Raw genomic sequence first — 27,757 nt, forward strand, 5'->3', positions numbered from 1 at the left:
GTGCGTGTGTGCTTAAGACCGATAATACACACACATAAAGTATTATTCTTTCTGTGTTCCCTTCAGCTCCACTAACTGTTCTATACAAGTCAGAACTTCCATCGGAAATCGTCTAATTTAAGGTTCATGAGTCGAACATACGTATCAATAAAAAACAGAAGAAAAAAACAAATAATATAAAACATAAACATTAAGATACCAATAAGAGACATGGTAAGACAAAGAGCTCGTTTTAAATAAACGAGTCTTCAGCTGGTTTTGTTTTTTTTAAACTGCGGATCGAAGATCGACAAGAAGCTTCTTAAATGTGTTCATGAGGAAAAACTCTAATGCAGAACTTCCCTTGAAAATCTGCTGATTTAATTCTTACTTCAGTTTCTCCTGCACAAAATGTCATTTTCTTCACACATAAAAGAAAATAAACGATTACCGTGTTCAACACATTCATCTCATACGTGTATTTTCTTTACTAAACCAGTCTGAGGTTGTATTTTCCCCAAAAGTCCTTGAACGCAGCGCCTCCCTGCAGGACGTCTTGTTCTGTCAGACACATTAGCGTCTGTTAACGGACTCATTCAGCTCTCATTCAATCTGTCTGCCTCTCTCTTTCATTCACAAACACATTACAGCCGCCTGAAACTCAACACCTGCACTACTTTCACTGCACTGCACACACACACTCATGCAGGCGGCCCGTTAGCATGCCTCGCTCGGGTTTCGTCCAGCTGCTGCTGCTTCTCTGCCGCTGACTCTCCTTTCAGACGTGTTCTCACTAATGTGGACAAATTTGAAAATGATGTTTTCATCGAGTTCGCCTTTGAAACCGAAGCGCGTCGACAACGGAGCGCTTCGGTTTGCTGCCCTGAAACCACCGAGCGTCCGAGTCCACGGAGCTGAGTCAGAACTCCCATTGGAAATTTGCTAATTTAAACATCTATGAAGGTTCTTGTGCTGTGTTGACTTTTTGTTCTTTATTATAACGGCTTTATATTAGTTCTGTTGGTATGAATACTGAGAAAGGAAAAAGAAATTAAAAAAAAACTGACCTCATGAGTCATTTTATTGAGAAGATTTCGTCAGTTTTGCAACAAAAAAAAATCCCAATGCAGAACTTCCATTGGAAATGAACTGATTTTACTATCGTGGTGCATTTTATCTGTATGGAGGCGATGAAAGCCAGAACTTCTATTAAAAAAAAAAAAATCACCTGATTTAACTCTCATAAACTACTGAAGTATCTGGAGGCAATTTTCTCATACGAAAAGGAAATCCAAGTCAGAACCTCCATTGGAAAAGTGTCGATATAAACCTGAGTGACGTTAACGTCGACCTTCTGATTCCTCTGTAAACGACTCGGTGATTGATTAGCGCCACCAACAGGACAAATATATTTGACACAAGTTGGGATGAAGACCAAATATGTCGCCCTGGTCTCCCTGACCGGAGGAGCAGACAAAGAGGAGACAGTGTGTGAAGGAGGGCCATCGGATCCATTTAGCTCCTTCAGACAGACACTAAACATTGTTCAGCCAGCCATCAGACCCTGAGGGAGGAAGAGGAGGAGGAGGAAGAGGGGGAGGAAGGGCAATGAAGGGTGAAACAGGCAGGGGGGAGGCAGTTAAGCTTATTAGTTCCTCCCCATCCCCCAAGACACACACACACACACACACACTGCAGACAATAGTAAGACCACCAACTGATGGTTTTAAGCCCTCAGGTGGACACACACACACACACACACACACACACACACACACACACACACACACACACACACACACACACACACACACACACACACACACACACACACAAACTTCTTCGTGATTCTATAATTACATCATAATATGTAAATAAACATCATAAATACCTGTATGAAAGAACAAGAAGACTAAATTGGACGATTTCTAATGGAAGTTCTGAATGAGGTTTTGGTTGAAGATGAAATTATGACTTGTGATAAATCAGCAGATTTCCAAAATCAGGTTCTGCATCAGGTTTGTTCTCACGAGCGAAGAACATCCAGGGAACATGAGAGTATAAACACTGGAAATTCTGAATTATGTTTTATTAATTTTATTCATGTGTGTTTTCGGATAGATGAGCTTTAAATCAGCGGATTTCCAACCCAAGTTCTGCACTAGATATCGAGATGAAAACAGTTTTTGGTGAAGGAAGATGACTTAAATCTGCAGATTTCTAAATGGAACTTATTCAAAGTTAATTTTAAATAAAGAACAACAATGAAAAAACAAATAGAATGAGTTTTGACTTCTGAGCGTTAAACCAGCAGGTTTCCAGCTCACGTTCTGCATTATACATTTTTGACAACTGAAGAAAATGTACCAAAGGAATTCAAGAATTAACAAAATAATTTACACGGAAGACAAAATCAGCAGATTTCTAATGGATGTTCTTCATTTGTTTTGTTTTTTATAATGTTGTCTATGATAAAGAACAATAAAGGTCATTTCAGCTCTTATTTTGGTGACTTTCCTTTCTGTTTCACCTTTACAAGAAAACAAATTTGAAAAGCTGCGGACATCTGCTGCCGTTTAGAGCCGTTAACTAGCTGCCCCCTGACCTTTGACCCTCCTTGCCATCCGTGCACCTCACACAGTCAAATCTCTAAAGACACCTGACAGCTCGGGTATTTTTTTCCTGTTTGCCAGATAAATTCTTCAGATTCTCGTCCGGAAATAATCCAAGTCACAAACTTCCGTTGGAAATCTGCTCATTGAATTTAAAAGTATATAAATTGCTCAAATGCAGCTTAGTTGGCCCATTTATTGATTGAAAAAAAATTCAAGTCAAAACTTCCATTGAAAATCTGTAGATTTAACATGTCTTGTAAGTACAAAGCTTTCCGTTTTGCTCACAGCTTTGTTTGTCATTTTATTCATCAGAAAATTCAAGTCATTGAAAATCTGTTGATTTAACACTTTCCAATCTTTCATCTTCGCAAAGAAAAAACATTTGAGTCAAAACTTCAATTGGAACATTAAGAGATTTAATCCTCAATCTTTCCTTTTGTTCGTCCTCACTGTCACCGTTTATCCAAACAACAACAAACAAAAACATCCAAGTCAGAAGTTCCTTTGAAAATCAGCTGATTTAACAGTCACACACGTCTTCGTGTCTCCGCGGAGCTTCAGAACAATCGCTGACTTCGCCCCCATCGATCGACTGATGGATGAATCGACTGGTAGAAATCATCGCCATGGTAACAATTATACATGATATAATAGATAATCTACAGCCATTTAACCCCCCCCCCCTCTCCACTCCCCCCGATCCGAGTGGTAGAACGAGACAGAGATAAACAGAGAGAGAGGATGAAGTGTGAAGAGTCTTCAGTCTCTTTGGGGAGCCGAGAGATTTGCTCGTTCTTCCATCATCTCCTTGGCAACCGAATAATAATTAATCCACCTCTGTGTGTGTGTGTGTGTGTGTGTGTGTGTGCGTGCGTGCGTGTGCGTGTGCGCGCGCGGGGTGTTTTTGTGTAGCGTGTGTGTGATATTTTTTGTGTTGCCTGTGGTGATGCAATGATATCTATCCTTCGATATGTAGGGCAGCTGTTAGCGGAGACGGAGATGATGCAAAAAAAAAAAAAAAAAAAAACGGGGAGAAGAAAAGAGGCAGAGAAACGGAGACGAGAAAAAAAATCCACGTCAGAACTGTAAGTCGGAGTCGTTCTGCTGTACGCAGCTCGCTTTATTCTTTTATTATCTACTCAGCAGCAGTCAGACTCAAGTCAAAACCTGCACTGAAAATCTGGTGATTTAACAGTCTTTCAAGTCTCCGAATCCCAGTCAGAACTTCAACTGGAAATGATCTAATTTAACACTCTCAGATCTCTCCTTTAAAACGGTGAGACAGAACTCCCATTAAAAATGTGTTAATTGAACCAAATTTTTCTGTTGCTATTCATCAAAAGACAACAACAACAACAACAAAACAATAATCCATATCTCTTTGTTCTTTTCTCTTCTGGGCACCGAACTATGAGGGGTTGGGGTGTTGGGGGGGGGGTAACCTGCACTGCAAATCTGGTGATTTAACAGTCTTTCAATACTCCAAAATCAGTCAAAACTTCAATTGGAAATGTTCTGATTTAACTCTCATAGGTCTTTGCAGACTTAATATCTATCCAAATATCCAAGTCAGAACTTCCATAAAAAAAATTGCTGATTTAACTCAAGTTTAAATCCAGAAAAACAACAATCCGTGTCCCCTGTTGTCTTTTCTTCTTTCACCCATCGTTTGGAAAAAAACAAGTCAAACCCTGCACTGGAAATCTGTTGATTTAACAATCCCCACACAGAAAAAGTCTGATCTCAAGAATCTGCATTTCAATTTTTGGGGGGATTGATGATTGTTTCTACTCAAACAAACAAATTAAAAAAATTTAAAAAAAAGTTTCCATTCAGAAGTCCATTAAAAAAACTGCTGATTTTATCTCGTGTAAGGCCGGAGATATTCTTGATATACGTTATTGCTCAAGGGGGGGGGGTCATCGGCTCCATCCACTCTCCGTTTAGTTTCCATACTGCCCCCTACAGGTCATTTGTATATTGCATCTTGTTGACAACACGTAGTTTAAACGTGTCTTCACATTACGGACCTGGAAAAACATTTTCAGATCCGATCCAGTTCAAAGAGCCTTTGAAAATTTGCTGATTTAACTTAACGCGTGAGAGGACGGAGGACAGAGACGGAGGACGGAGGACAGAGACGGAGCCTCGGCGTGTTTAAAGTTTGTGTCTCGGTGATGGAGAGCAGAAACAGGAATGTGACCGTAAACCAAACATCCCATAAACTCTGTTTATAACAAAACACACTGATTTACTTTCCACCGTTTTCAATGTATTAAAAAAAAAAAACTGATGGATTTATTTTTATTAACTAATTGCAGCTGCTAATATTTTGAACTTTTTACTGTCTGAGCTTCTGCTGAAGGATCCAAAATACACACTCATGTTTACTTGGCTGTCTTTGTGGGGACCCCCTCCTGAACACAAAGCAGTCCCGGGACAACCGCTACCCCCCCCCCCCCGACCCCAACCTGAACCCTGGCTCCGACCAGAACCACTAAAACCAAAACAAAGTCTGGACCGTCCCCAGACAACGTGTCCTCACAAAGATGGACGTCCCCCCCGTCCACCTGCCGCTGGGAATCCGTCCGTCATCCAGCTGAGCGTCTGTGTTTGCTCAGCGGTAATCGTCTGCTTGTTCACATGGACACTATGTTTGCTGTTTGCTGTGTGTGTGTGTGTGTGTGTGTGTGTGTGTGTGTGTGTGTGTGTGTGTGTGTGTGTGTGTGTGTGTTATCTGTCCACTCAGTTCAGTTATCAGAAACTGAAGAAGTGTCACTTCCAGCTGCTGCTGTCACGAAGCATCATCTTCAAAACTGTTTTTAAACTGCTTCTTAAAAAAAAAACAGTGCAGCGTTTTTACAGCAGAGTGATACATCCCTCATTAACGATGACAAACTGTCCATGTTTGACAGTTACATCATTAAAAGAGAGATGATTGTTAAAGTCAATAGGCCCCGCCCCCGCCTATAATCGGAAGACCGCACCACAGACCTGTCAATCAAACAGCACCTCCCTCCGCTCCCCCACCAAAAAAAAGAAGTTGATGCTTTTTCAAAGGGAGTCTGGTGCAGCCTGCACCTGGTGGCCCTCGGTGGTACTACACCTTAAAACATCAGGATACAGAGATCCAGAGGCCTTCAGGTGAGACGGAGAAGATGAAGAAGAAGAACTGCAGCAGGAATAAAAAAGTGTGTCGGTGGTTTTTTTCGGGGTGATGAAACGAGAGGAAACGGTTTCAGTGAAAAAAAATAAAAAGGCAAGTCACCGCAGGAAATGTGACTACAGGACAGACGGGAGGAGGCGACGACTCACACCATCCTCCTCCTCTTCCTCCTCCTCTTCCTCCCGTTTCGATTAAAGCTCTGATTCTCTAAAGCTGACGAGCTCTTAACGTCACGATGAGTTTCGTAAAAAACCACACTTAATTACAAACTCTTACCCCCCCCAAAAAAAATCACATAGGTTTTACTTCCTTGTTTTGGTCAGTGACATCATCCTGCAGGGAGGATTTCCAGTTTGTTTTTTTAAGTAAATACTGACGTAATATTAGCGTTAAGTAGAACGTTAAGTAGAACGTTAGCTTACATGACGATAATGCCGTAGCCGATCATTTTTAAGTGCACCCATATAATTTTTGAGTGCACCGCCCATATATGGACGTTTCCTGGGACCAACTGGTAAAGACTGTCCACCACCGAATCCACTTACGCAAACCTTAAAATAACTTTTAACTCTTTTATTTTATCGGTCTCCTTTCTGGGGACTTTTTGTCCTGTGATAATAATAAAAAAAATTTTTAAAAACAGGTCCCCACAACGTTGCTGTGTAAACACACGTAATGTCCCCACAACGCGAGTAAAACAAGAACACGGGCAGAAACACAGTCTGAGGTGGAGGCAGTTATGTGTGTTTCAGTGTGTGTGTGTCTAACCATGTTCAGATTTAGACTGGGTGTGGCACCACACACACACACACACACACACACACACACACACACACACACACACACACACACACACACACACACACACACACACACACACAGTTTTACAGAATATCTTGTAGACTCGCTCGCTTTTCATTCAGACCACACACTGTTTTTACAACTGTGTGTGTGTGTGTGTGTGTGTGTGTGTGTGTGTGTGTGTGTGTGTGTGTGTGTGTGTGTGTGTGTGTGTGTGTGTGTGACATCACTCTAAAACGTGTCCTTTGGGACGAACTTTATGGATTTCGCTCTAAAACACGGTCAATAAGAAGAGAGGGAGAGACACTGCGGGGGAGGAGAGGGAGGTGGAGGAAGAGGAGGAAGAGGAGGAAGGACGGAGAGAAACAGTAGAAGAAGAAAGAAAAGAGATGAAGTCATTCCCCACGGTGAAAAGTGAGGATGAACACACACACTTAGTTTATCACAGCTCTGTGTGTGTGTGTGTGTGTGTGTGTGTGTGTGTGTGTGTGTGTGTGTGTGTGTGTGTGTGTGTGTGTGTGTGTGTGTGTGTGTGTGTGTGTGTGTGTGTGCAATCAATAACCAATAAAATCAAAAAATCTGACACGTTTCATTTACAGAAATATTCAGACTCTTAAATCCTCCCCCAAAAAAACGCAAAAGAAAATGTAAATTATCGTCTGTTTTCATGTCGTGAAGAAGAAAAGCAGGCGGCGCTTTATAAAGCACCACAGAAGAAGAACGGACACATCGAGATGATGTCATTGAAGCGTAACGATGAGGCGACTTTGTCCACGGAGGTCAAAGACAAAACGTCCCCACGAGGTCTAAAAATGGGACGGGTCCCCAGAAAGATCAACAAACAAGAACACACCTGCAGCCTTTGTTTTACTGTCCAGAACCAGAAGTCTAACCTTACCCAGAACCAGAACCAGAACCAGAACTGTAACGAGAACCAGAACGTAATTCTAATCCCAGTTTTAACCCTCTTAACTCTTCCCCTGAGGAACCCGATTATTGTCGCTGTGGGCTGGTGTGCAATCAGGTTAAAGTCCCCACCTGGATATAAAAACAGGCACGCACGCACACACACACACACACACACACACACACACACACACACACACACACACACACACACACACACACACACACAGGTCCCAGGTGTTTAGAGGTGCCTCCTAAACACCTGCATTTATTACTGTGGCTGTTTTTCAGCAAGAATCACAAGTTACCGCAATAAATAATTACAGGAAACACACACACACACACACACACACACACACACACACACACACACACACACACACACACACACACACACTCAGAGGTCAAACAGTTAGATAAACAGAGTAAATCATTACGGCGCTCCGTGGCGGGTTCAGACCCGTTAGCACGGCGACAGACCGACATTAAGCAGCCGAGACACTAACAAGGACGTACCGTGGGACGTCCCTCCGCCGTCCCGCCCCCCCTCCCCCACCCCGCACCCACACCTCCACCCCCGCAGACGCTTTCTGCCCTTTTTAGGAAATGTGAAGTACTTTAACTGTAAAGTGAGCAAAAAAAACCCAAAAAAACCAGAAACACGTGTGTGAGGTTTAAGAGGAGCTGCAGCGCTTCTAACGTGGAAATAAAACCCGCTCCGACTTCAGCCGAGTCGCAAATCAGAACTTCTACGTGTCGCCGCTCGGCCGAACCTCAACTCGCGAAAACAAACGCTCTTCAGATTCGGCTCGAAGTGGAACTTTCAGAGGACGTCGTCCTCCCCGACGTCCACCGAGAATAAAACCTGCAACAAACCTGGAAATCAGAAAAAGGGGGAAGAAAAAAAAACCCAGCTGCTGCAGAAGTTGCCTGAGAATCCGTCTAATTTTAGGCTTTTCTTCAGGTTAGCGGCGATTTGCGATACAACCAGCTGACAATTTTTTTTTTTTAAACGTTTGCATTTCTAAACCGTCAACAAGTCTTTTTTTTTAATTCTAAAAGAATCAAACAATAAACAATAATTTAAAAAAAACTAGGGCATTTATATAACTTTATTTTCAGTATAATACAAGAATAAAATAAAATGAGTAGCATTTAGCGCTAGCATTTGGAAGCATATACTTTTAATTTTTGTGTATTGAAGCTATAAAGTACGGAAACATACGTTAGAATACAAGTATTTAAACCCGATATAAACGTTTTTGCGTATAAATCATGTCAGTAAATCAGAGGATCTTTTTTTATTTGAAACTGCAGCTGTTTTTTTTTTTCCTTTCTTCTACACGTGAACCTGTTTCCATGAAAAAAAAAAAAGAAAAAGCTACAAGAGTGGAAATATTTAAAAACCTGCAATTAGAGAGCTGGAAGTTATATAACCGATCATTAAATGTACACAACAGCAGCCAAAGACTTAACGAGTGACAGCAGGTTGTGACTTCATCACAGGAGCCGATCCGACATCTGGAAACACTGACACACACACACACACACACACACACACACACACACACACACACACACACACACACACACACACACACACACACACACACACACACACACACACTTCGTACTGTAAGCCGATGTTTTAACACCTCACTGATTCGTGCCTACTACACTCTCTTCGCCCTTCAGCTCTCACAGCGGCTGAATTACACCTTTATGGAAACAAAAATCACATTCTGGATGGAAGTCCACACACACACACACACACACACACACACACACACACACACACACACGTGCACACGCACACACCAATAGAATACACAAACAGGCAAAACAAACGCACGTAAGCACAAAAACACAACCCGAGGCGGAGCGGGCGATTTATGGGCGTCTGACAGCAGCGGCTCGTCCAGGCGGACACATAAATCTGCACCCAGGCTTCAGACTCGGCCTGTTCTCTCTGAACCATTTAGAGCCTATTAGAGGGTGGAGGGTGGTGAAAGGTGGTGGGGGGGCAGGTGGAGGTGGTGGTCACACAGGAGGTCCGTGACTACAGCCCAGAATATAAAAGAGGTCCATCGAACCTGCCTGAGAATCATCACGGGTTGTTTTTTTTTTGTCTTAAAATAATATTAATATTTCTGTGATAATCATTAAGTTCATTTATGATACATTCAACAAAGAGATGGTTTTTTTTTTTTCCTACTTTAAACCACAAAAAAAATCGTAACATTTCTAATGTCCTGATGTCTTTAAACGTCCCATAAATCCACTTAGAAATCACAGAGACAAAAATAAAACAACCTGCCGGCTCTTTTAACGGCAGAACCTGCCTGAGAATTTCCAAGTTTTTAGGTTTTTCCTCGGTATCACATCGATCAGGTGACGTGAGACCGTCCGTCCGGGACTTCGTTAAAAAGAGGAGATGCGGACGGTTAATTCGGCACACTTCACTTATCCGGATTTTAACCTCGAGATGGTGGGATCAGACAGCTGATCTGCTGCTCCCCAGTGGGTGTCCAAACAGATTATTTTAAAATGCGGCTTTTGGTCTACTTTTCTAACGTGCTTCTACGGGATTAACTGACTCTCAGGTGGTCCGGGACAGGTAAGTGTATCGACACGGATTTCAAAATAAGAGCTAAGATTAAGTCGTGTGGAGTTAAGATGGCGGCGCGTAAGAGGAAAGGGAGATCGAGAAAGGGGAAAAAAAAAAAAAAAAAAAATCCTGCTCAGAAGTATGTGTGTGTTTATTTTTGCTTTCTGGTGTTTATTTTGCAGGAAGAAATAATTTTTACCGACGGAGAAGACGCCAAGTTCAAACTCAGGAGTCCAGAAGCTTTCAGCACGACAACAACAAAATAATCTCCGCTCGAAGGAAACAAGACCAGAACAAAACTATATGGCTGAAAAGTGTGTGAAACTTTAGAGGGCTCTTAATTTGAAATAGATACACGAAGTTGTGACGTTCGGCCAATCACGTATGAGCTGTTGCAGTCCTGTCAATAAAACAATAAAAATGTTGTATAAACTAAACAAATTTTCATCTAAATACATATTTATTGAGATGTGCAGATCATTCTGCTGCCCCCTACAGGCAGAGACGGGAACTGCAGAAACACTGTCCTCTACAGGCAGGGACAGGAACTACAGAAACACTGTCCTCTACAGGCAGAGAAAGAAACTACAGATAACTGATGGCACTATAATATTTTTTTTCTGGGTGATGAACACAAACATATTGTTCCTCCTGCTACTATCTTCAGATCGGGGTACAGGGTTGGTTTAGGGATGATTTCTCTGTTGCCACAGCAACTGCCAATCGTCTCTAATCTAATTTACAGCCAATCAAAACAAAAACACCAGCTGGTCCTTAACCGAGTACGAACAGGGAGGGAAGTGTGAGCTTTCATCTCTGGATGTGTGTGTGTGTGTGTGTGTGTGTGTGTGTGTGTGTGTGTGTGTGTGTGTGTGTGTGTGTGTGTGTGTGTGTGTGTATTGATGTATGTTCTGTATATACATACATGTGTGTGTGTGACTGCACCGAGCTCAGGTGGGAGGCGTCCTCGTGCAATCACACACCAATCAATTTCAGTTAATGTTCGACCACGAAGTATCGCTGCTTATTGGCTACTGTGTGTGTGTGTGTGTGTGTGTGTGTGTGTGTGTGTGTGTGTGTGTGTGTGTGTGTGTGTGTGTGTGTGTGTGTGTGTGTGTGTGTGTGTGTTTGTACATCTATCTAAGTGAGGACCAGCTTGAATTTTAGACCTTATGGGGACATGTTTTTTTTTTTTTTTTTTTTATTAAAGTGAGGACAGTGAAGTCCAGTGGTCACTTTGGCTCAAACTTTCAAAAGGTATGTTTGAGGATTCATGATTACGGTCTTTATAATGCATGATATCAACGAGGTCCTCACATCGATGGAAGAACAAACCTGTGTGTGTACCTCTACAACAAATTCACACTTTAATTCCCTCCTCCGACATTTAACCAATCAACGGCCTCGCTCCGCTGGGAGTGATGTGATTGGCCGGCAGACCAATTCAATTCAGAGTCAAATCAATTTAATAAACACGTTTAAAAGCAGAAGTAAACACGTTTACAGTCTGGTACAAAAGGACGGTTTGTCTTGGTAGCTACTTTTCTCTGTTCACGACAACTGAACGAATGAGTTTTGAAAATTGTATTTTGGCGCAAAGTTCTGCAGAATTAAGGGGCGGGGCATTGCTTTTTTTTGCCAGGTGGGCGGAGTCACATTTGGCAAGCCGTGACGTCACGGAGGCTACTTCCTGTTTTTATTTACCTTTTAATCGACCTGATGAAAAGTTATCAGTTTTTAAAAAAAAATCTTCCATCTGTAGATCAACTCCGAAATTTAGTCACGTGATCGTAGAACTAAACGAGCTTCAGATCGAAGGGTTTTTAATTTCTACGGCCTCGTGCAGCTGGTTAATCAATTGAGACGTCTTCGCTGTCATCTCAGCTTTTTTGTAAAACTCTCCACAGCGAGTCTTTGCAGGTGAGGCGACTGAAAGGTTGTTTTTTTTCCTCCTCAGGTGAGACGCGCAGGTGCGGCCGAAAGCTAATCAGTAACTTACGTCTTCATCGTGAGGAGCAGCTCTGAGAAAACGTTTCGCCTCCAGATCTCTCGCGGCAGAAAAGAAAGACAGAAACAGGTGCAGGCGTCTGCTAATAATAATCATTCAGAAGAATCTGAATCAATAGATTAATTTCCCCTCTACGGCTGCGAGGATCCGTTTCTCCGGCAGAAGAAGAAGAAGAAGAAGGGAAGCAGGTGCAGGCGGGCTCGCTTACAAACACACATCGCTTGTTATTAGAATAAAAGCCTTAATTCCCCGTCGTCTCATTAGCCAATAATGTCTCCGTTCCCTCTGAATGCCGCAGCTGATTGGCTGCCTCATCTCCGCTAATTCACTTTGTGCTAATGGAGACGAGGAGGAGGAGGAGGAGGAGGAAGTGTTCTTTTTAAGAAAAGGCCCAAAAAAAAAAAAAAAAGCTTTCAGTCTCAGTTAGAATTTTTTTTTTTAAATTTTATTGTTCAGGAGGAGACGGACCAGCAGGGGGCGCCGCGGCAGCCTTCTTCACATTTAACAAGTTTCAGATTGAATGTCTGTGATTAGACTTTTAAATTCAACTTGAGTTTTAACCAATCAGCATCCAGCGGTGACGTCACCACGTCGGTTTGTGAACGTTACGAAGCCTCCAGTTCAGATTCTGTCCGTCACCATCTTTACTAGTTCGGAGCGGCTTGGAGCAGGAAGTGACCATATTTGGACGAGTTGGAGGGGAGGAGGTAAGTGTAGATCTGACCGATCTGATTGGAAACCATGATGATACTACGTCCCGCCCACTGATAGCTGTAACCTGACTGCACCACAGGCCTGTCAATCAAACAGACACGCCCCCAAAAACAGGTCTTTCTGAATCTTCTTTTCTAATGAATGAGGGATTATTTTCAGATGGACCTCCAGAAAACTAATAAGAAGGAGTGACTTTAGCTAACAACACCGAGATAACTGATGGACACATTTTATTCACTTTGGATTTGATGAGAGAAGTTGAATGGGAGTCTATGGAGCCGGAGGCTTTTTGGAGCCGACCTCTAGTGGCACTCGCTGGTATTGCAGCTTTAAGACATTTCTGTAATCGGCCTCATTTTTCAGACCTGAAGCTACGAACACTTTTATATTCAGTCTGTGGTTTTAACTGCGCAAATATGAAATATATAATTCAAAATATCTCAAATCTGTGGGTTTTTTTTTACTGCAGGATATGCTGCTTATCGAATACATATGTATATATATATATATGAATGCAGAATAATTAAATGTCTTAACTAATAAAACTGCTGTTTTTACTAAGTAATCGAAAGAGAAATCGATAATAAACGTATTTAAAACAAAGATTACGACCTCTGAGCCACCGTCATCCTTTCTTCTTTTAATTGAACCAGATTCTCCCGAACATTTAAATAAAACATGACGAAGACGTTTCCACTTCAAACGTGCTAGATTTGTTCGCAGCGCGTTTGAAAGATGAAACATGACGTGTTCAATCAGCTCGTTAACAAGAACGTTCGTTAGAGCGAATAAAACAAATTGTTTTCTTTAATTAACCGTCATGTTACGAACGTTAAACGTCAGACTGATTAAAAAGTGAAGTATTCAGATTGTTTCTTCTGTACATTGAGCCTCACTGGAGGAGTAAAAGAACTGCAGTTTCTGTAGTAAAACTACTGCAGTGTTTCTGGTAAAAGTACTATATCCGTCCCGTCCATCCGCCCTGACCTCCTCCTTCTGACTTCTACCTGCCTTATGAGGACGTCGTAGACCTCCCAGGTCCTGGTGTTGTCAACATGTAAACAATAATAATAATAATAATAATAACAATAATACTCATTATTGTTCTTGATTATAAAACAACTTTTTCAACCTCATTTTACAGAAATTAATAAATGTAGTTTAGTTTTCAGGACGAGTTACTTTTAATAAAAGACAAACTTAGGAAAAACTGTGTGTGTGTGTGTGTGTGTGTGTGTGTGTGTGTGTGTGTGTGTGTGTGTGTGTGTGTGTGTGTGTGTGTGTGTGTGTGTGTGTGTGTGTGTGTGTGGTGGGAGGTGCGGTCAGTGCAGCGTGTCTCCTCCTCTCCCCTCAGGCCTGTTTGTTTTGGAAGCAGAACAAAGAGCTGCCGACACACACACACACACACACACACACACACACACACACACACACACACGCGTTTGTCCTCCTATCTTTCTGAGGACTCGTGTTGACACTACATTCCAGGGTCCAGAACCCTAAACCCTCACAACGTCCCCATAAAGGTCTAAAACCGACACTGATCCTCACATATAACACTCACACTCACACACACACACACGCTTATACACACTCACACCCACCCCCCCGGGACACCCCCGCCCCCCAACTCCAGCTTCCTGTCGCCTCTCACACTTCTAGCATGTTGATGACATCACCCTCTCCGAGCCAATCAGCCGTCAGATCAGCTGATACAAGAAACAATGCTGATAAGATGGGAAATCAGTTACTAGTGTTGCCATGGAGACTGCTAGCGCTGCAGCCACTGCTACTACAACCTGTGTGTACTCATGGTACTTACTTCTGCTACTACAAGAACTACTGCAGAACGTGTACCAGCGCTACTACTACAACTACTTAAACTACTACATCCAGTTATACATGTTTTACTACTACTATGATTGGAAGTACTTCTACTACTGACAGCTTTTTCTACAATGCTACAAAAAGTACTTCAATTACAAGTACTGATACTGCATCTGCTACTACCTCCTGTACTCCTTTCCACCACTGATACCAGAACCAGAACTACAACTGGACCTTCTGCTGCCGTTTTTACTTCCTCCTCGTCCTCGTTCTCGGGGGAGGGGCATGGGTAGGATGGGGGGAGGGGCATGGGTAGGGGGAGGGGAAGAGGAGGGGCATGTTGTGAGCTTTCAACGTGTCGCTTCATTCAGACTCCCGACGAGATGGAACAGCGTCTCTTTTGTTTTGTCGTATTTTTCCAGATGAATCCAGATTTTCCAGAAAAATTACGTAAACAACTTTAAGTCCATCAGGTGCGAGATAGAAACCAAAAATGTTGGTAAAAAAAATTCAATAATAAGAGATTCAACATCTGTTGGAGCCAGCCACCTAGTGGCCCTCGGTGGTATTGCAGTTTATGGCACTTCTGCGTTGTCCGACCTGTAAGCTGCGAACTCTTTTATAAACGCTCTCCACACTCTTTTATTGGTTATAGATTACGGCACTCTGCAGCGCCCCCTGCTGTGCGGAGGCCAAAGTCTACAGTCTGTTTTCCATGTAAACAAGCTGCTCACGAACCAAAACTAATTCGAAGTCTGTATCAAAATTATTGACAACGTATGGGCCACAAATTTGTAGAAATCCAAAATTTATAGGACCTGCTGTTTTAATTTTTAATTAATAAAAATATCTTTTGTTTTTGCATCATGTGGAAATTAAAGCACATTTAAAGGTGTTTAAAAACTCAAACAAAGTGTATTTACCGCTAAATTTTCTTTCACATAAATATGTCGTTCATGCTTCTTTGTTCTTAACTTATTCGTACAAGCGTCCTCGGTTGAAGCCACTAACGATGCCTGTATGATAATTACATATGAAGTTATCGAGTATTAAACAGAAGCTTGTTCATTTATTAGAGTTAAATCCAGTTCTGGTGGTCGAACGACAGGAAGTGGACCTGAAACCTTGAAGCGGTCTCGCGGGGACGTTTAGGAGGAAACCTCAGACGGAGCTAAATTTGGATTAAAAAACACAAAAACCTTTAAAAAAAATTACAAAAAAAAAAAAGAAAAAAAAAAGCAGCTCCACCCTGTTTCAGATCCTTGGAGTTAAACTGGGATGTGACCAGTACGACCACAGCCGACCAGCACCGCGGCCCGGTGAGGACATCGGGCGTTGATCCGCATCGTTAACGCTGCAGTTTTAACTCTGAGCAGCTGATTAAATATATATATATATATATATATACATATACATATATGTATATGTACAGTGGGTACGGAAAGTATTCAGACCCCTTTAAATTTTTCACTCTTTGTTTCATTGCAGCCATTTGCTAAAATCAAAAAAGTTCATTTTATTTCTCATTAATGTACACTCAGCACCCCATCTTGACAGAAAAAAACAGAAATGTAGAAATTTGTGCAAATTTATTAAAAAAAGAAAACCTGAAATATCACATGGTCATAAGTATTCAGACCCTTTGCTCAGTATTGAGTAGAAACACCCTTTTGAGCTGGTACAGCCATGAGTTCTGGTCGTCCCAAACTTCTTCCATTTAAGGATTATGGAGGCCACTGTGCTCTTAGGAACCTTGAGTGCTGCAGAAATTATTTTGTAACCTTGGCCAGATCTGTGCCTTGCCACAACTCTGTCTCTGAGCTCCTTGGACAGTTCCTTCGACCTCATGATTCTCATTTGCTCTGACATGCACTGTGAGCTGTAAGGTCTTATATAGACAGGTGTGTGCCTTTCCTAATCAAGTCCAATCAGTTTAATTAAACACAGCTGGACTCCAATGAAGGAGTAGAACCATCTCAAGGAGGATCAGAAGAAATGGACAGCATGTGAGTTAAATATGAGTGTCACAGCAAAGGGTCTGAATACTTATGACCATGTGATATTTCAGTTTTTCTTTTTTAATAAATTTGCACAAATTTCTACATTTCTGTTTTTTTCTGTCAACATGGGGTGCTGAGTGTACATTAATGAGAAATAAAATGAACTTTTTTGATTTTAGCAAATGGCTGCAATGAAACAAAGAGTGAAACATTTAAAGGGGTCTGAATACTTTCCGTACCCACTGTATGTATATATATAAAAAAATCAGTTCTCTGATTAAACTTTTACACAAAGGATGTAGCTGAACGGAGCTAATAATGCTAACGAACGGAGGGCAGTGCAGTTCGGTGCAGTTAATGTATATTTCCAGGGATTAGTTAACGTATATTTCCAGGGATTAGTTAACGTATGTTTCCAGGGATTAGTTAACGTATGTTTCCAGGGATTAGTTAACGTATATTTCCAGGGATTAGTTAACGTATATTTCCAGGGATTAGTTAACGTATGTTTCCAGGGATTAGTTAACGTATGTTTCCAGGGACTAGTTAACGTATATTTCCAGGGATTAGTTAACGTATGTTTCCAGGGATTAGTTAACGTATGTTTCCAGGGATTAGTTAACGTATGTTTCCAGGGACTGGTTAATGTATATTTCCAGGGACTGGTTAACGTATATTTCCAGGGACTAGTTATTGTATATTTCCAGGGACTAGTTAACGTATATTTCCAGGGACTAGTTACCGTATATTTCCAGGGACTGGTTAACGTATATTTCCAGGGACTAGTTACTGTATATTTCCAGGGACTGGTTAATGTATTTTTCTGTGTCTTTCCACCCGGCGGAGAGTGTTTCTGGGACTCGGGCCAGTCGTCCTCCTCTAACAACATAATCACATCAGTTGAGACGGTCGCTGGCGGCTCGTCGCCTCTCTGGAAGCTTCACAGTGAAAATCTGCCTGAATCGCCCGAGTCTCCGTTTTAAACAGCAGCTCTCCGTCCAAATGGAGGTTTCTGTTCCGTTTCTGTTCAACCAAGCAGACGCTCCTTTATATCCATCGCCGTAAACAACCAACCTGAATCACCGTCGGTGTTCAGATGAGGGCTGAAAATCATGATGATTGATTACGTCGATTGTTCGGTGGATAAAACTGCTGGAAAATATTCAGTTTAGCAGCGATGAACGACAAATTATTGCTTGAAAATGAAGAAACATTAGCTGCAGAGAAGAAGAAATATGAAGAAGAAGAAAAGAAGGAGGAGAGAAAAAAGAAGAGGAAGAAAAAAAGAAGAAGAAGAAGAAATCAGTTAAGACAGCGGTGGATAAAGCCAGCAGACAGTTTGAGTTACGACTTGTTGTCCGTCAGGAGGACGAAGACACTCGGCGGCGTCTCAACACGGCAGAAACTAAACGACGTGATCTCGTTAAAGGAGCAGTTCACCGCGTCTGATCTTCCTTCTCTTTGTTTTATTTTATTTTTAATCTGTTTTAATTGATATTTTCCTGCGTTTTTTTAAAGTCGGCCCCCGTTTCTTCTTTCCGCCTCTTTGGTTCGTCTGCGAGCGAGACGTCCGTCTGTCGGTTCGGATCAGACGTCGTGGTGACGGTTAGACGAACAGACGCGTTTCGGAGTCTGACAGAAAACTCGGGTCACTTAAAACTGCTGTGATTATTTAAATGTGATTCAGGATCATTATGCAGGTGGTGTTTTATTCTTTTGATTCTTCTTCTGTGGTGTTCAGGAGCTCTACGAACCATTAACCCGTCGGCTGACCTCCATTTAAGAGAGAAATTAAATTGATTTTTCCGTCAGTTCAAACTCTGATTCCAATAAAAACAGGGTTTTTTTTGTCATTTTTCAAAATCCGATTTCTTCTCTCAGTATTTGGAGACGCTCAGATTCAGAAATATGACTCCCACAATGCATCGGAGACACGTAAACAGGCTTGAACTTTAACTGAATTACAGCTCATATTTGTTGACTTTGTTTTGATTGACCTGAGGGGTGCAGTCACCGTACTGTCGTAGGTGGGCGGGGTATATTGTCCCGTACAGAATCAGTTTATCATTCATTTTGGAGTCTGATTTAAATTTCGTTTTATATTTATTCAGTCTTATTTATCTATTAAATATTTTCTCTCTTTTTGTTTTGGTTCATTTTTGTAAAAGAGAAAGAAAGAAAGAAAGAAGAGTTAAAGGAGATTAAGCGTCGTCTCTTTAGACCAACTGGTTTAACGTTTACATGCAACTTCGGAAATCAGATTATCGACTCCAAGTGCTCCGATTTTAAACTGGAAACATGTGACGAGGATTTCAATCTGAACCTGAACTTCAACGACAGTTACTTTAATCAGCGTTCGACAGGTCAAAGGTCACGTTTGATCGGCTCCAGCTGACCGAGACTCTGCTCTGTTTCTGGTGTCTCACTTAGAACCAATGAGAGCCGCCGTCCTACTTAAAAAAAAAAATGTTTTTCTATTTCTTTTTTTCAAATTATGTATTAATTTTAAATGTATTTATATTTTACTTTTTATTTTTTTTTATTTTATGTTTCTTTGAATTTTGTTTCTGATTTTTATTTTTTTAAATCATGGATTTTTAAAAAAAATTTAATTTTATACTTTATTAAAATATATTTGTATATTTTTTGTATTTTATTGGATGCTATTCTAAATGTTCCTTTTCTTTTTTTTACATTTTTCCACCACTTTTTAAAATGATCGCTTTTTTAACATTTTTTTTATTTTTTTATTTTTTACAACTGTTTTTTTAACTCATTGATTTTTTTGTAATCATTTTTATACTTAAATAATATGTATTTCTATTTTTAATTTCCACATTTTTTTCCATGGCGTTTCTTTTATAAAATCCTTTATTGATTTTTTTTTTCATGTACTATATTTAATGATATTCCCTCCTCCCTCCTCCCCCCAGGTCAGAACCAGGTGGTGTTTTGCTGCGTTATGAAATCGTCGAGTTTATTTTCAGCTGCTGATAAGAATAATAGGAGTCGAGGCAGCAGAGAGATGAGTTTCACAAGCAGCAGCGAAAATGAAATATTTATCAGATTCCTCTGGTTATTATTATTATGGTGATTATTGTTATTATTATTATGGAATTGGGCTGCCGGCTGAATCTCCTCCATGTCTGTAAATACCTTCTTATTGTTTACAGCGACGCACAAACCCGACCGTTCTCTACGGATGTCGAGACCGTCCGAGCCGCTCCGTGATCGTTACCCAGAATTCATCAGCACGGGTGAAAAAACAGGGAGGAAGACCGACTGTCGTCACCAGGACAGACGATGTCACTGCTACTCCTCCCAGCAACACGACACAGAACGACTCGTTTCAAATAAAAGCACTGGTTTCAAATAAAGTGCCTTCATTTCAAATTAAAAGCCCTTGTTTTGAATTAAAAGTACTTTTTTCAAAATTAAGATCCCTCATTTCTAAACAACAGCATTTGTTTCATACTGTAAAACCTTGTTTCAAATTAAAAGCCCTCATTTCAAACTGAAAGTACTGGTTTCAAAGTTAAAATCCCTCCTTTCAAATTAACAGCCCTTGTTTCAAAATAAAAGCCCTCGTTTCAAAATAAAAGACCTCATTTCAAATCAAAAGCACTGGTTTCAAGTTAAAGGCCTTCATTTGAAATGAAAAGCCCTTGTTACAAATTAAAAAATATAACCCTAATAAAATAACCCTAAAAGATATAATAACAAACTTTAAGGTAGAACAGAATCCAATATCATAAAAATATAGAGCTACAATAAAACAAGAAAAGATCTGGTGAAATATTAACCAATATGATCCATAATTGATCGTCAGAGGGAATCCAGATGTTACACTTATATAAAAGTAGAAAATTATTGCTATTCAACCTCCTAGAGTTACAACCAGGGAGTACAAATAACAAAACGATTCACAGGCGACTCGTATTTAAAATACAGACCACGAAAGTCTTCAAGATCTGAACTTTAAACTTTAATCCAAACTGTCGTAAACGGACGACAAAACTCGGGGAAAACCTGCCGACGATCCGACAGGTGAAACAAAACAAAAAAATATCTTTTCTTTACACTCTGAAACCGGAGAACATAAAAGAGCCTCGGGTGATTTTAAACATGAATAAGAACATTTTTCTTTCCGTCTTCCCTCCTTAAACTGAAAATCAGTCGAAGACCCAACAGCGATTCTAAAACATTCCTGCGGACATTTGACTTCCTTCCTTTCTTACGGCGGGGAAAAAAAGCAGCTCAACACTCGTCTCCACCGCGTGGTCCCTCTCCGCCCCTCCTTAAACAGAAACTCTAGAAAGCAGTCAAAGACCCAACAGCGGGTTTTAAAACATTCATGCGGACATTTTTTTCCCTCTCAGACTCACGACAATGACAAAGGAAAAAAGCAGCTCAACACTCGTTTCTACCGCGTGGTCCCTCTCCGTCTTCCCTCCTTAAACAGAAACTCCAGAAAGCAGTGGAAGACCCGACAGCGGATTTTAAAATATTCGTGCGGACATTTTCCCTTGCAAGACTCCCGACAACGACAAAAAGCAGCTCAACACTCGTTTCTACCGCGTGGTCCCTCTCCACCCCCGCCCACATCCCTTACCTTCTTCAGCTGTCCGCTCCGGGTGCCCACGAACACCACGGTGTGCTCTCCGTAGGTGTAGGCGGCCACGGCGCCCATCCCCTCGGTGCGGTCCTCGTACAGCGGGTTCCCCTCGATCACCCGCAGGCCTCCGAGCGGCTGGTTCAGCACCAGGCCGCAGAAATCATCTCCGATCTGCTTGGGCTGAGGAACACCGGAAGGAAGGAGGGAGGGAGGGAGAGAGTTATTAAAAAGCAGGACTGGCCCTGTTTTTTTTTTTTTTTTTTTTTTATAACAACATATCAGAATGGGTTTTCGAGATGGAAAACGAGAGGAAGCGTTATCGACCCGCTCCATTAACGGAGGGATCGGTATCGGATCGGTAACGGAGACGGCTTGAAGAACAACAACAACAACAAAAAAAACGTACACAGAAGTCTGGAAAGAGTCAAGAGAAAACCAAACACCGGGTTTGATTTCACTCTATTTATATACACACATTTTTCGTCTCTTCTTTCTGATGTAGCAGAATAAAATGGAAAACATTTTCAACCAACAAAACTTTTGATCCTCCGACTGTCAGTTTGTCTAAACAGATTCAGACCAGAGAGGAAAATTTAAAAGCACAAATAAACAGATGGGGATTTTTTTTTTCAGCAGGATAATAAACGTGTTAAAGAACATCTGAAAGAATGTTTTATGAAGTCCCAAAAATGTATGAGATGTATTTTGGATGCACACTTTTCCGCACACCATAGCTACGTAGAGGAAAGGGGGCGGAGCCACAGATGAAATACTAAATCACTTACAAAACAGCCTTTATCTTTTTAATTTTTTTTCAACTTTACATCCACTCTCCTTTAAATCTTTTATGACTTTACATTGTTATTCATATTTTTGCCTTTTCCAGCGTTTAACAAGACGTCCCGGTAACACAAAAAAAAAAACCCACGTCATCAGTTTTATTCTTTAAAAGTGATCTGACTGAGTTGAAGGTCTGCTTCGTGTTTCTGAATATTTTTTTTTAGTGTGTGCAACAGGGAGGAGACGGTTATTACAGGGTGCGCGCACGCACACGCACACGCACGCACGCACGCACACACACACACACACACACACACACACACACACACACACACACACACACACACACACACACACACACACACACTCGGAGGTTAGCTGACACCCTGTCATTAGAGGGTTCAGGCCGGGGAGGAAAAAATCTGAAACGCACAAACCACTTTCTCCAAAACCTGCAGATTATTTTTTATAAACCTAGTTTTTATTTTATGATGAACTCCACAGTGCTCAGTGATCGTAAGGTTGTTGGTTCAATTCCACCTGGAGACGTGCTGAAGTGTCTTTGACCAAAAAAAACAACCAAAAAAACGCTGAGAAGAACCAGAACATTCATCAGAACCTGAACTTTCAAAACAGACTCTGGAGGGAAGTTTACCCATACAAACATCTACAGACGCACACACACACACACACACACACACACACACACACACACACACACACACACACACACACACACACACACACACACACACACACACACACACACACACACACACACACACACACAGCAGGACATACTGTGATATGTCGTGCAGACAGGAAGCCCGCTGCTGACACTTAATGAAAAACAAGACAGAAACACACAAACACACAAACAAGGAAATGTACATTGTCATTTCACCATCCAAAAATCAATGCACGAACACACGCACGCACGCACGCGCGCACACACGCACACACACACACACACACACACACACACACACACACACACACACACACACACACACACTCCCCGCTGTTAATGATAAAAGAAGGAGGTCAATGCCTGGATGTAAGCCCCGCCCCCTCGATCCCTCTCTTGTACTTTGCCCTGAAAACACACACACACACACACGCACACACACACAGACGCACGCACACACACAGTGACACACACTGACACGGGTCATTAGCGTATATTTCATCACTTTCATCAGCGTGCGGCTGATTGACTGTGATTGGCCTGTCGGTTGGTCGGTTGCCATGGGCAACCCCGGCCCCGACCCCCGACCCCCGAGCACCACACATCACACACACACACACACACACACACACACACACACACACACACACACACACACACACCAATCCAATCAATCCAACCCCGCCACCCCCCAAAACAAATCCAGGCCCGGCCCAGAAACTCGGCTCCTGGCGGGTTTCCCTTCCTGCCCCGGTTGCCATGGTTACCACTGCAGGCCATTACCGCCATGAATAAGAACATCATCTACCCCCCAACCTGAAATAACCCCGCTGCAGAGAGAGAGGGGGAGGAGGGGGAAGGATGGGTTCTCCCGTCTGCTCGATGGTTCACAAGTTTGTCTGGATTTTTTAACCCAAATAAAGTTTGTTCAGCTGGACGGGAGTCCCCCGAAGTGACGTAAACCTGCGTGCGCGCGTGCGTGTTTGTTTCCAGAGAGCGAACCTGCTGCTGCAGGTGGGTTTTCTCTCTTACCGTGTGGATGCAGGGCAGCTCCTTGTTGAGTAACCACGGCAACGAGAGGCGGCCCTCTCCGCGGTAACAGGTGCGGATCCTGTCCCTCATGACCAGGTTGATGTTGTGGAGGGTGAACAGACACAGGACCGTCTCTCTGGGCGGGTTGGAGCGGTTCTTCTGACCCTGGGGGGGGAACAGAAACAAGAAAAGTTCTTGAGCCAGTCGCCGGTTCGAAACCCGCCCGGACCGGACCGGGAGAAACCAAGGAAACCGACGGAGAGAGAGCGTCACGTCACCTGGGAGAAGACGACAAACAGGACGTCGTCGTCCTCCGACAGGCCGAGCGCCTGCGCCAGCCGCCGGCCCGGCTTCTGCTTGTAGGCGGCCTGGACCAGCCGGTACTCCACGCCGTCCTTGGTGCAGCCCAGCGGGAACTCCACGTAGGAGTAGAACTCGGTGTCGTTGGAGCACATGCGCACGATCTTGGAGGTGAAGAACTTCTCGCCGCCGGCGTCCATCTGCGTCAGCTGCGTGTCCAGCTGCAGCGTCAGGAAGTAGACGTAGGTGCGGCTGGAGAAGCCGTAGACGTAGTAGATGTCGAAGGCCGGGTAGAGCGACAGCGTGTCCGACGGGATCTTGATCTGCGACGACACGAACTCGTCCTGGTAGACCAGCGAGAACATGTTGACGCTCTCCTCGTCCGCCACCAGCTTCCTGCTGGACAGCGTCGGGAAGTACTCCGACTTCCCGTCGATGGCGGCGCCGATGAAGAGGCGGCTGCTGCCCTTCGCCGGCCTCTTCCTCTTCGGGTCGGCCGTCCAGTCGTCCTCGCCGACCACCACGCCTGGAGGGACAGGGGGACGGTTAGGAGGGAGGGAGGACAGAGGGAGGACAGAAGGGGGCCAGAAGGAGGACAGAGGGAGGACAGAAGGAGGACAGAGGACAGAGGGAGGAACCTTCTTTATTACAGGTCAGTTTTATGAGCAGATGATTGACAGCGAACATAAAAGTTATATTTTAGCACCATTTAAGTTTTGACTGGCGCTTCTTTAACGAAACCTTCTTCTTCTGTGGTTTTAATGGAAGTTAGTGTTTATTTAGATTACTGGTACCTGTCATTTCTTTGTCTTTTTGTTATTTACATCATGTTTTTTTTACCATGAAAATGTTTAGTTTTTTTTTCAGCCTACAGAAACTTTGACACTAATAAACGAGTCTTTCTTCTTCTTCTTCTTCACGAGGTTTATTATTCAACTCAGGCTTCTACGATAAAAAAAAAGGCATAAAAAAAAACCTGCATCAGTTTAACGTGTCAGATTCGTGTTTCTGAAGCTGAATGATTGAAACGCATCTGAAGTCTGATTGGAGACAATATGTCAACAAAAAAAACAAAAAAATTATAAAATCTGTCAGTCTTCTGTTTTGTCTTCATTCAACTAAAAGCAGCTGATTCATAATAAAATAAATATTTTGACGAGCCGTCACTCGGCTGACGTCTGAAACGCTGGAGCTCTTTTGTTTTTACTTCCAGACGTGAATATGAACTAAAAAAATCTGACAGCAGCATAAAAATCTGCTGTTTGTAACCGAATATTAAACAGCAGAATAAATAAAATGAAACCGCTGATATTAAGACACGGGTTTTTTTAACCAAAAAAAAACAAAAAAACCTTCAGGAGGTAAAAAAAAGAAAAGAAAAAGAGGCTAAATTAATTCCACCAGATTCAGGAGTGATTTCGGATGTCTCTGACTCCGCCCCTCCCGGCTCACCTGCCATCCCATCAGCCTCTCTGGCTCCGGACAGGTAGTGCTCCTTGCGGTGATGCGGTTCTCCGAGCTTGAAGAGGTCCTCCAGCCTGAGGAACTGACAGACGCCCTGCCAGATGGAGCCGCACGCCACCAGACGGTTCCCCGTGTAATCCACCAGCAGCAGCTTGTTCACGTTGTCAGAGGACTCCAGGCTGAAGACAGACAGGTGGGAGGGTTAGACAGGTGGAGACAGACAGCCGAAGACAGACAGGTGAAGATAAGACAGGTGAAGACAGACAGACAGGTGAAGACAGACAAACAGGCGAAGACAGACAGATGAAGACCGACAGAAAGACAGGTGAAGATAAGACAGGTGAGAACAGACAGATAGGTGAAGACAGACAGATGAAGATAAGACAGACAGACAGGTGAAGATAAGACAAGTGGAGACAGACAGGTGGAGATAGACAAGTGAAGACAAGACAGATGAAGACAGACAGAAAGACAGGTGAAGATAAGACAGGTGAGAACAGACAGATAGGTGAAGACAGACAGACAGGTGAAGACAGACAGACAGGTGAGAACAGACAGATAGGTGAAGACAGACAGACAGGTGAAGACAGACAGACAGACAGGTGAAGATAAGACAGACAGGTGAGGACAGACCGGTGAGCGCAGGCCCTGACGCTGGGCGGAGGGTAACACTTGGCGTTGTCCTCCACCGGTCCGGTCATGTGACTCCTCAGCTCCGTCAGATTGGCCGACAGCTTCAGCACCCGGTTGACGGCGCCGACGAAAACCTCGCCGGTCCGCCGGTGGACCGTCAGGTGGGTGAGGGAGGTGTCGAAGGGCCGGTACGCCACCCGGTTGGACGCGGCGGAGGGAGGGGGAGGGACAGCCGGGGCGGAGGAGGGGAGGGGGGAGGAGAGGAGGAGGAGGGGGAGGAGGAGGAGCATGGTGGGAAGGGAGAGGAGGAGGAGGAGGAGGAGGGGGGATGGAGGAGGAGAGGAGGGGAGGAGGAGGAGGAGAGAAGAGCTGGCTGCAGTTCGGATGAAGGGTCGGCCTCACAGGTACATGGCTGCAGGGAGAGAAACACAGTTCAGAAGCTGCCTGAGAAACTGTTCGATTTTAAGTTGCCCTCCGGTTTCACAGCGATTCAGTGACGGTTGCCTGATTACCCATGATGCACTGCAGACAGGAGCTGCTCACACACAGTTCAGCTGCTGGTAAAGTTCACTAGATGTATACAACGCTGCTTTAAATACGTCCGAGACAGAGAGAAACTCCAGTCAACTGCCATGGAGCAGGAAGTGACCATATTTGGAGGAGCTGGGGGAGGAGGAGGAGGACGAAGAGGAGGAGGAGTCAGCGGTGGATCTGACTCCATCTGATTGGAAACCTTGACGACACTACGTCCCACCCAGCTGTAACCTGACTGGCACCACAGGCCTGTCAATCAAACAAGACACAACCCCCTCCAACAAAAAACACATCTTTTTGAAGCTTAAATATTCAAACGTCACGTGATTTAAACCTCCAACAACACACAGAATCTTCATCATCTTCTTCATCATCATCATCATCACCCTGCTGCTTCGCCTGACGAAGAGCTTCAAAACCCACAGACAGGATTATTTACCAGAAACACACACAGAGGCCACGTGTGTGTGTGTGTGTGTGTGTGTGTGTGTGTGTGTGTGTGTGTGTGTGTGTGTGTTGGAGGCAGATAGAGGTATCGATCTGTTTCCGTCTGTCTTCTCACTGATTCTCTCACAAAGCTTCAGCAGCTCCAGTAACACTGATGGAAACTTCACTCTGCTCTGACTGACAGCGCTGATAACACACACACACACACACACACACACACACACACACACACACACACACACACACACACACACACACACACACACACACACAGCTGTAACCGCCTCGGCAGTTTAACGTTAATCTCCAGCCGCGTGAAGACAAAATGGAGTCGGTTCTGTAGCTTCTGCAGCCGGACGTCGTCGCTGCGTTCGCATCTCTGCTGCATGTGTTTCTGTGTGTGTGTGTGTGTGTGTGTGTGTGTGTGTGTGTGTGTGTGTGTGTGTGTGTGTGTGTGTGTGGGCGGCCCGCTGGGAGTTGAACCCTCAACTGCAGCAGCTTCATATCAGCCTACTGGTGTTCAGCTCGGGCGCATTAATCAATAAGAGAGAACATGAGACAGTGAAGCAGCAAACAAAGAGCTGGATTCATTCTGCTGCTTAAAAACGGGACGTTTTGTGGATGGAGTTCTGCATGGAGC

The 27,757-nt window shown here is 43.2% G+C and overlaps 1 protein-coding gene across 3 annotated transcripts in view; it reads right to left on the reverse strand.

Annotated features, from left to right (window-relative positions):
- plxna3 (plexin A3) overlaps positions 1-27,757 on the reverse strand; it is an 80,576-nt gene that overhangs the window by 35,273 nt on the left and 17,546 nt on the right. For all 3 annotated transcript variants that reach the window (XM_069716553.1, XM_069716552.1, XM_069716551.1), the window contains exons 2-6: positions 26,137-26,548; positions 25,492-25,682; positions 24,018-24,565; positions 23,740-23,904; positions 21,237-21,419 (exon numbers count right to left, since the gene is read on the reverse strand). In XM_069716553.1, coding sequence (XP_069572654.1) covers positions 21,237-21,419; positions 23,740-23,904; positions 24,018-24,565; positions 25,492-25,682; positions 26,137-26,426 — 1,377 coding nt within the window. In that variant the 5' untranslated portion in view covers positions 26,427-26,548. The remainder of the gene's footprint in view (positions 1-21,236; positions 21,420-23,739; positions 23,905-24,017; positions 24,566-25,491; positions 25,683-26,136; positions 26,549-27,757) is intronic.

This window comes from Brachyistius frenatus, unplaced genomic scaffold, assembly GCF_029030835.1.
Source record: "Brachyistius frenatus isolate BFR_SWC_R1_liver_20210118 unplaced genomic scaffold, ASM2903083v1 Contig_159, whole genome shotgun sequence".
Classification (NCBI taxonomy): Eukaryota; Metazoa; Chordata; class Actinopteri; family Embiotocidae; genus Brachyistius; species Brachyistius frenatus.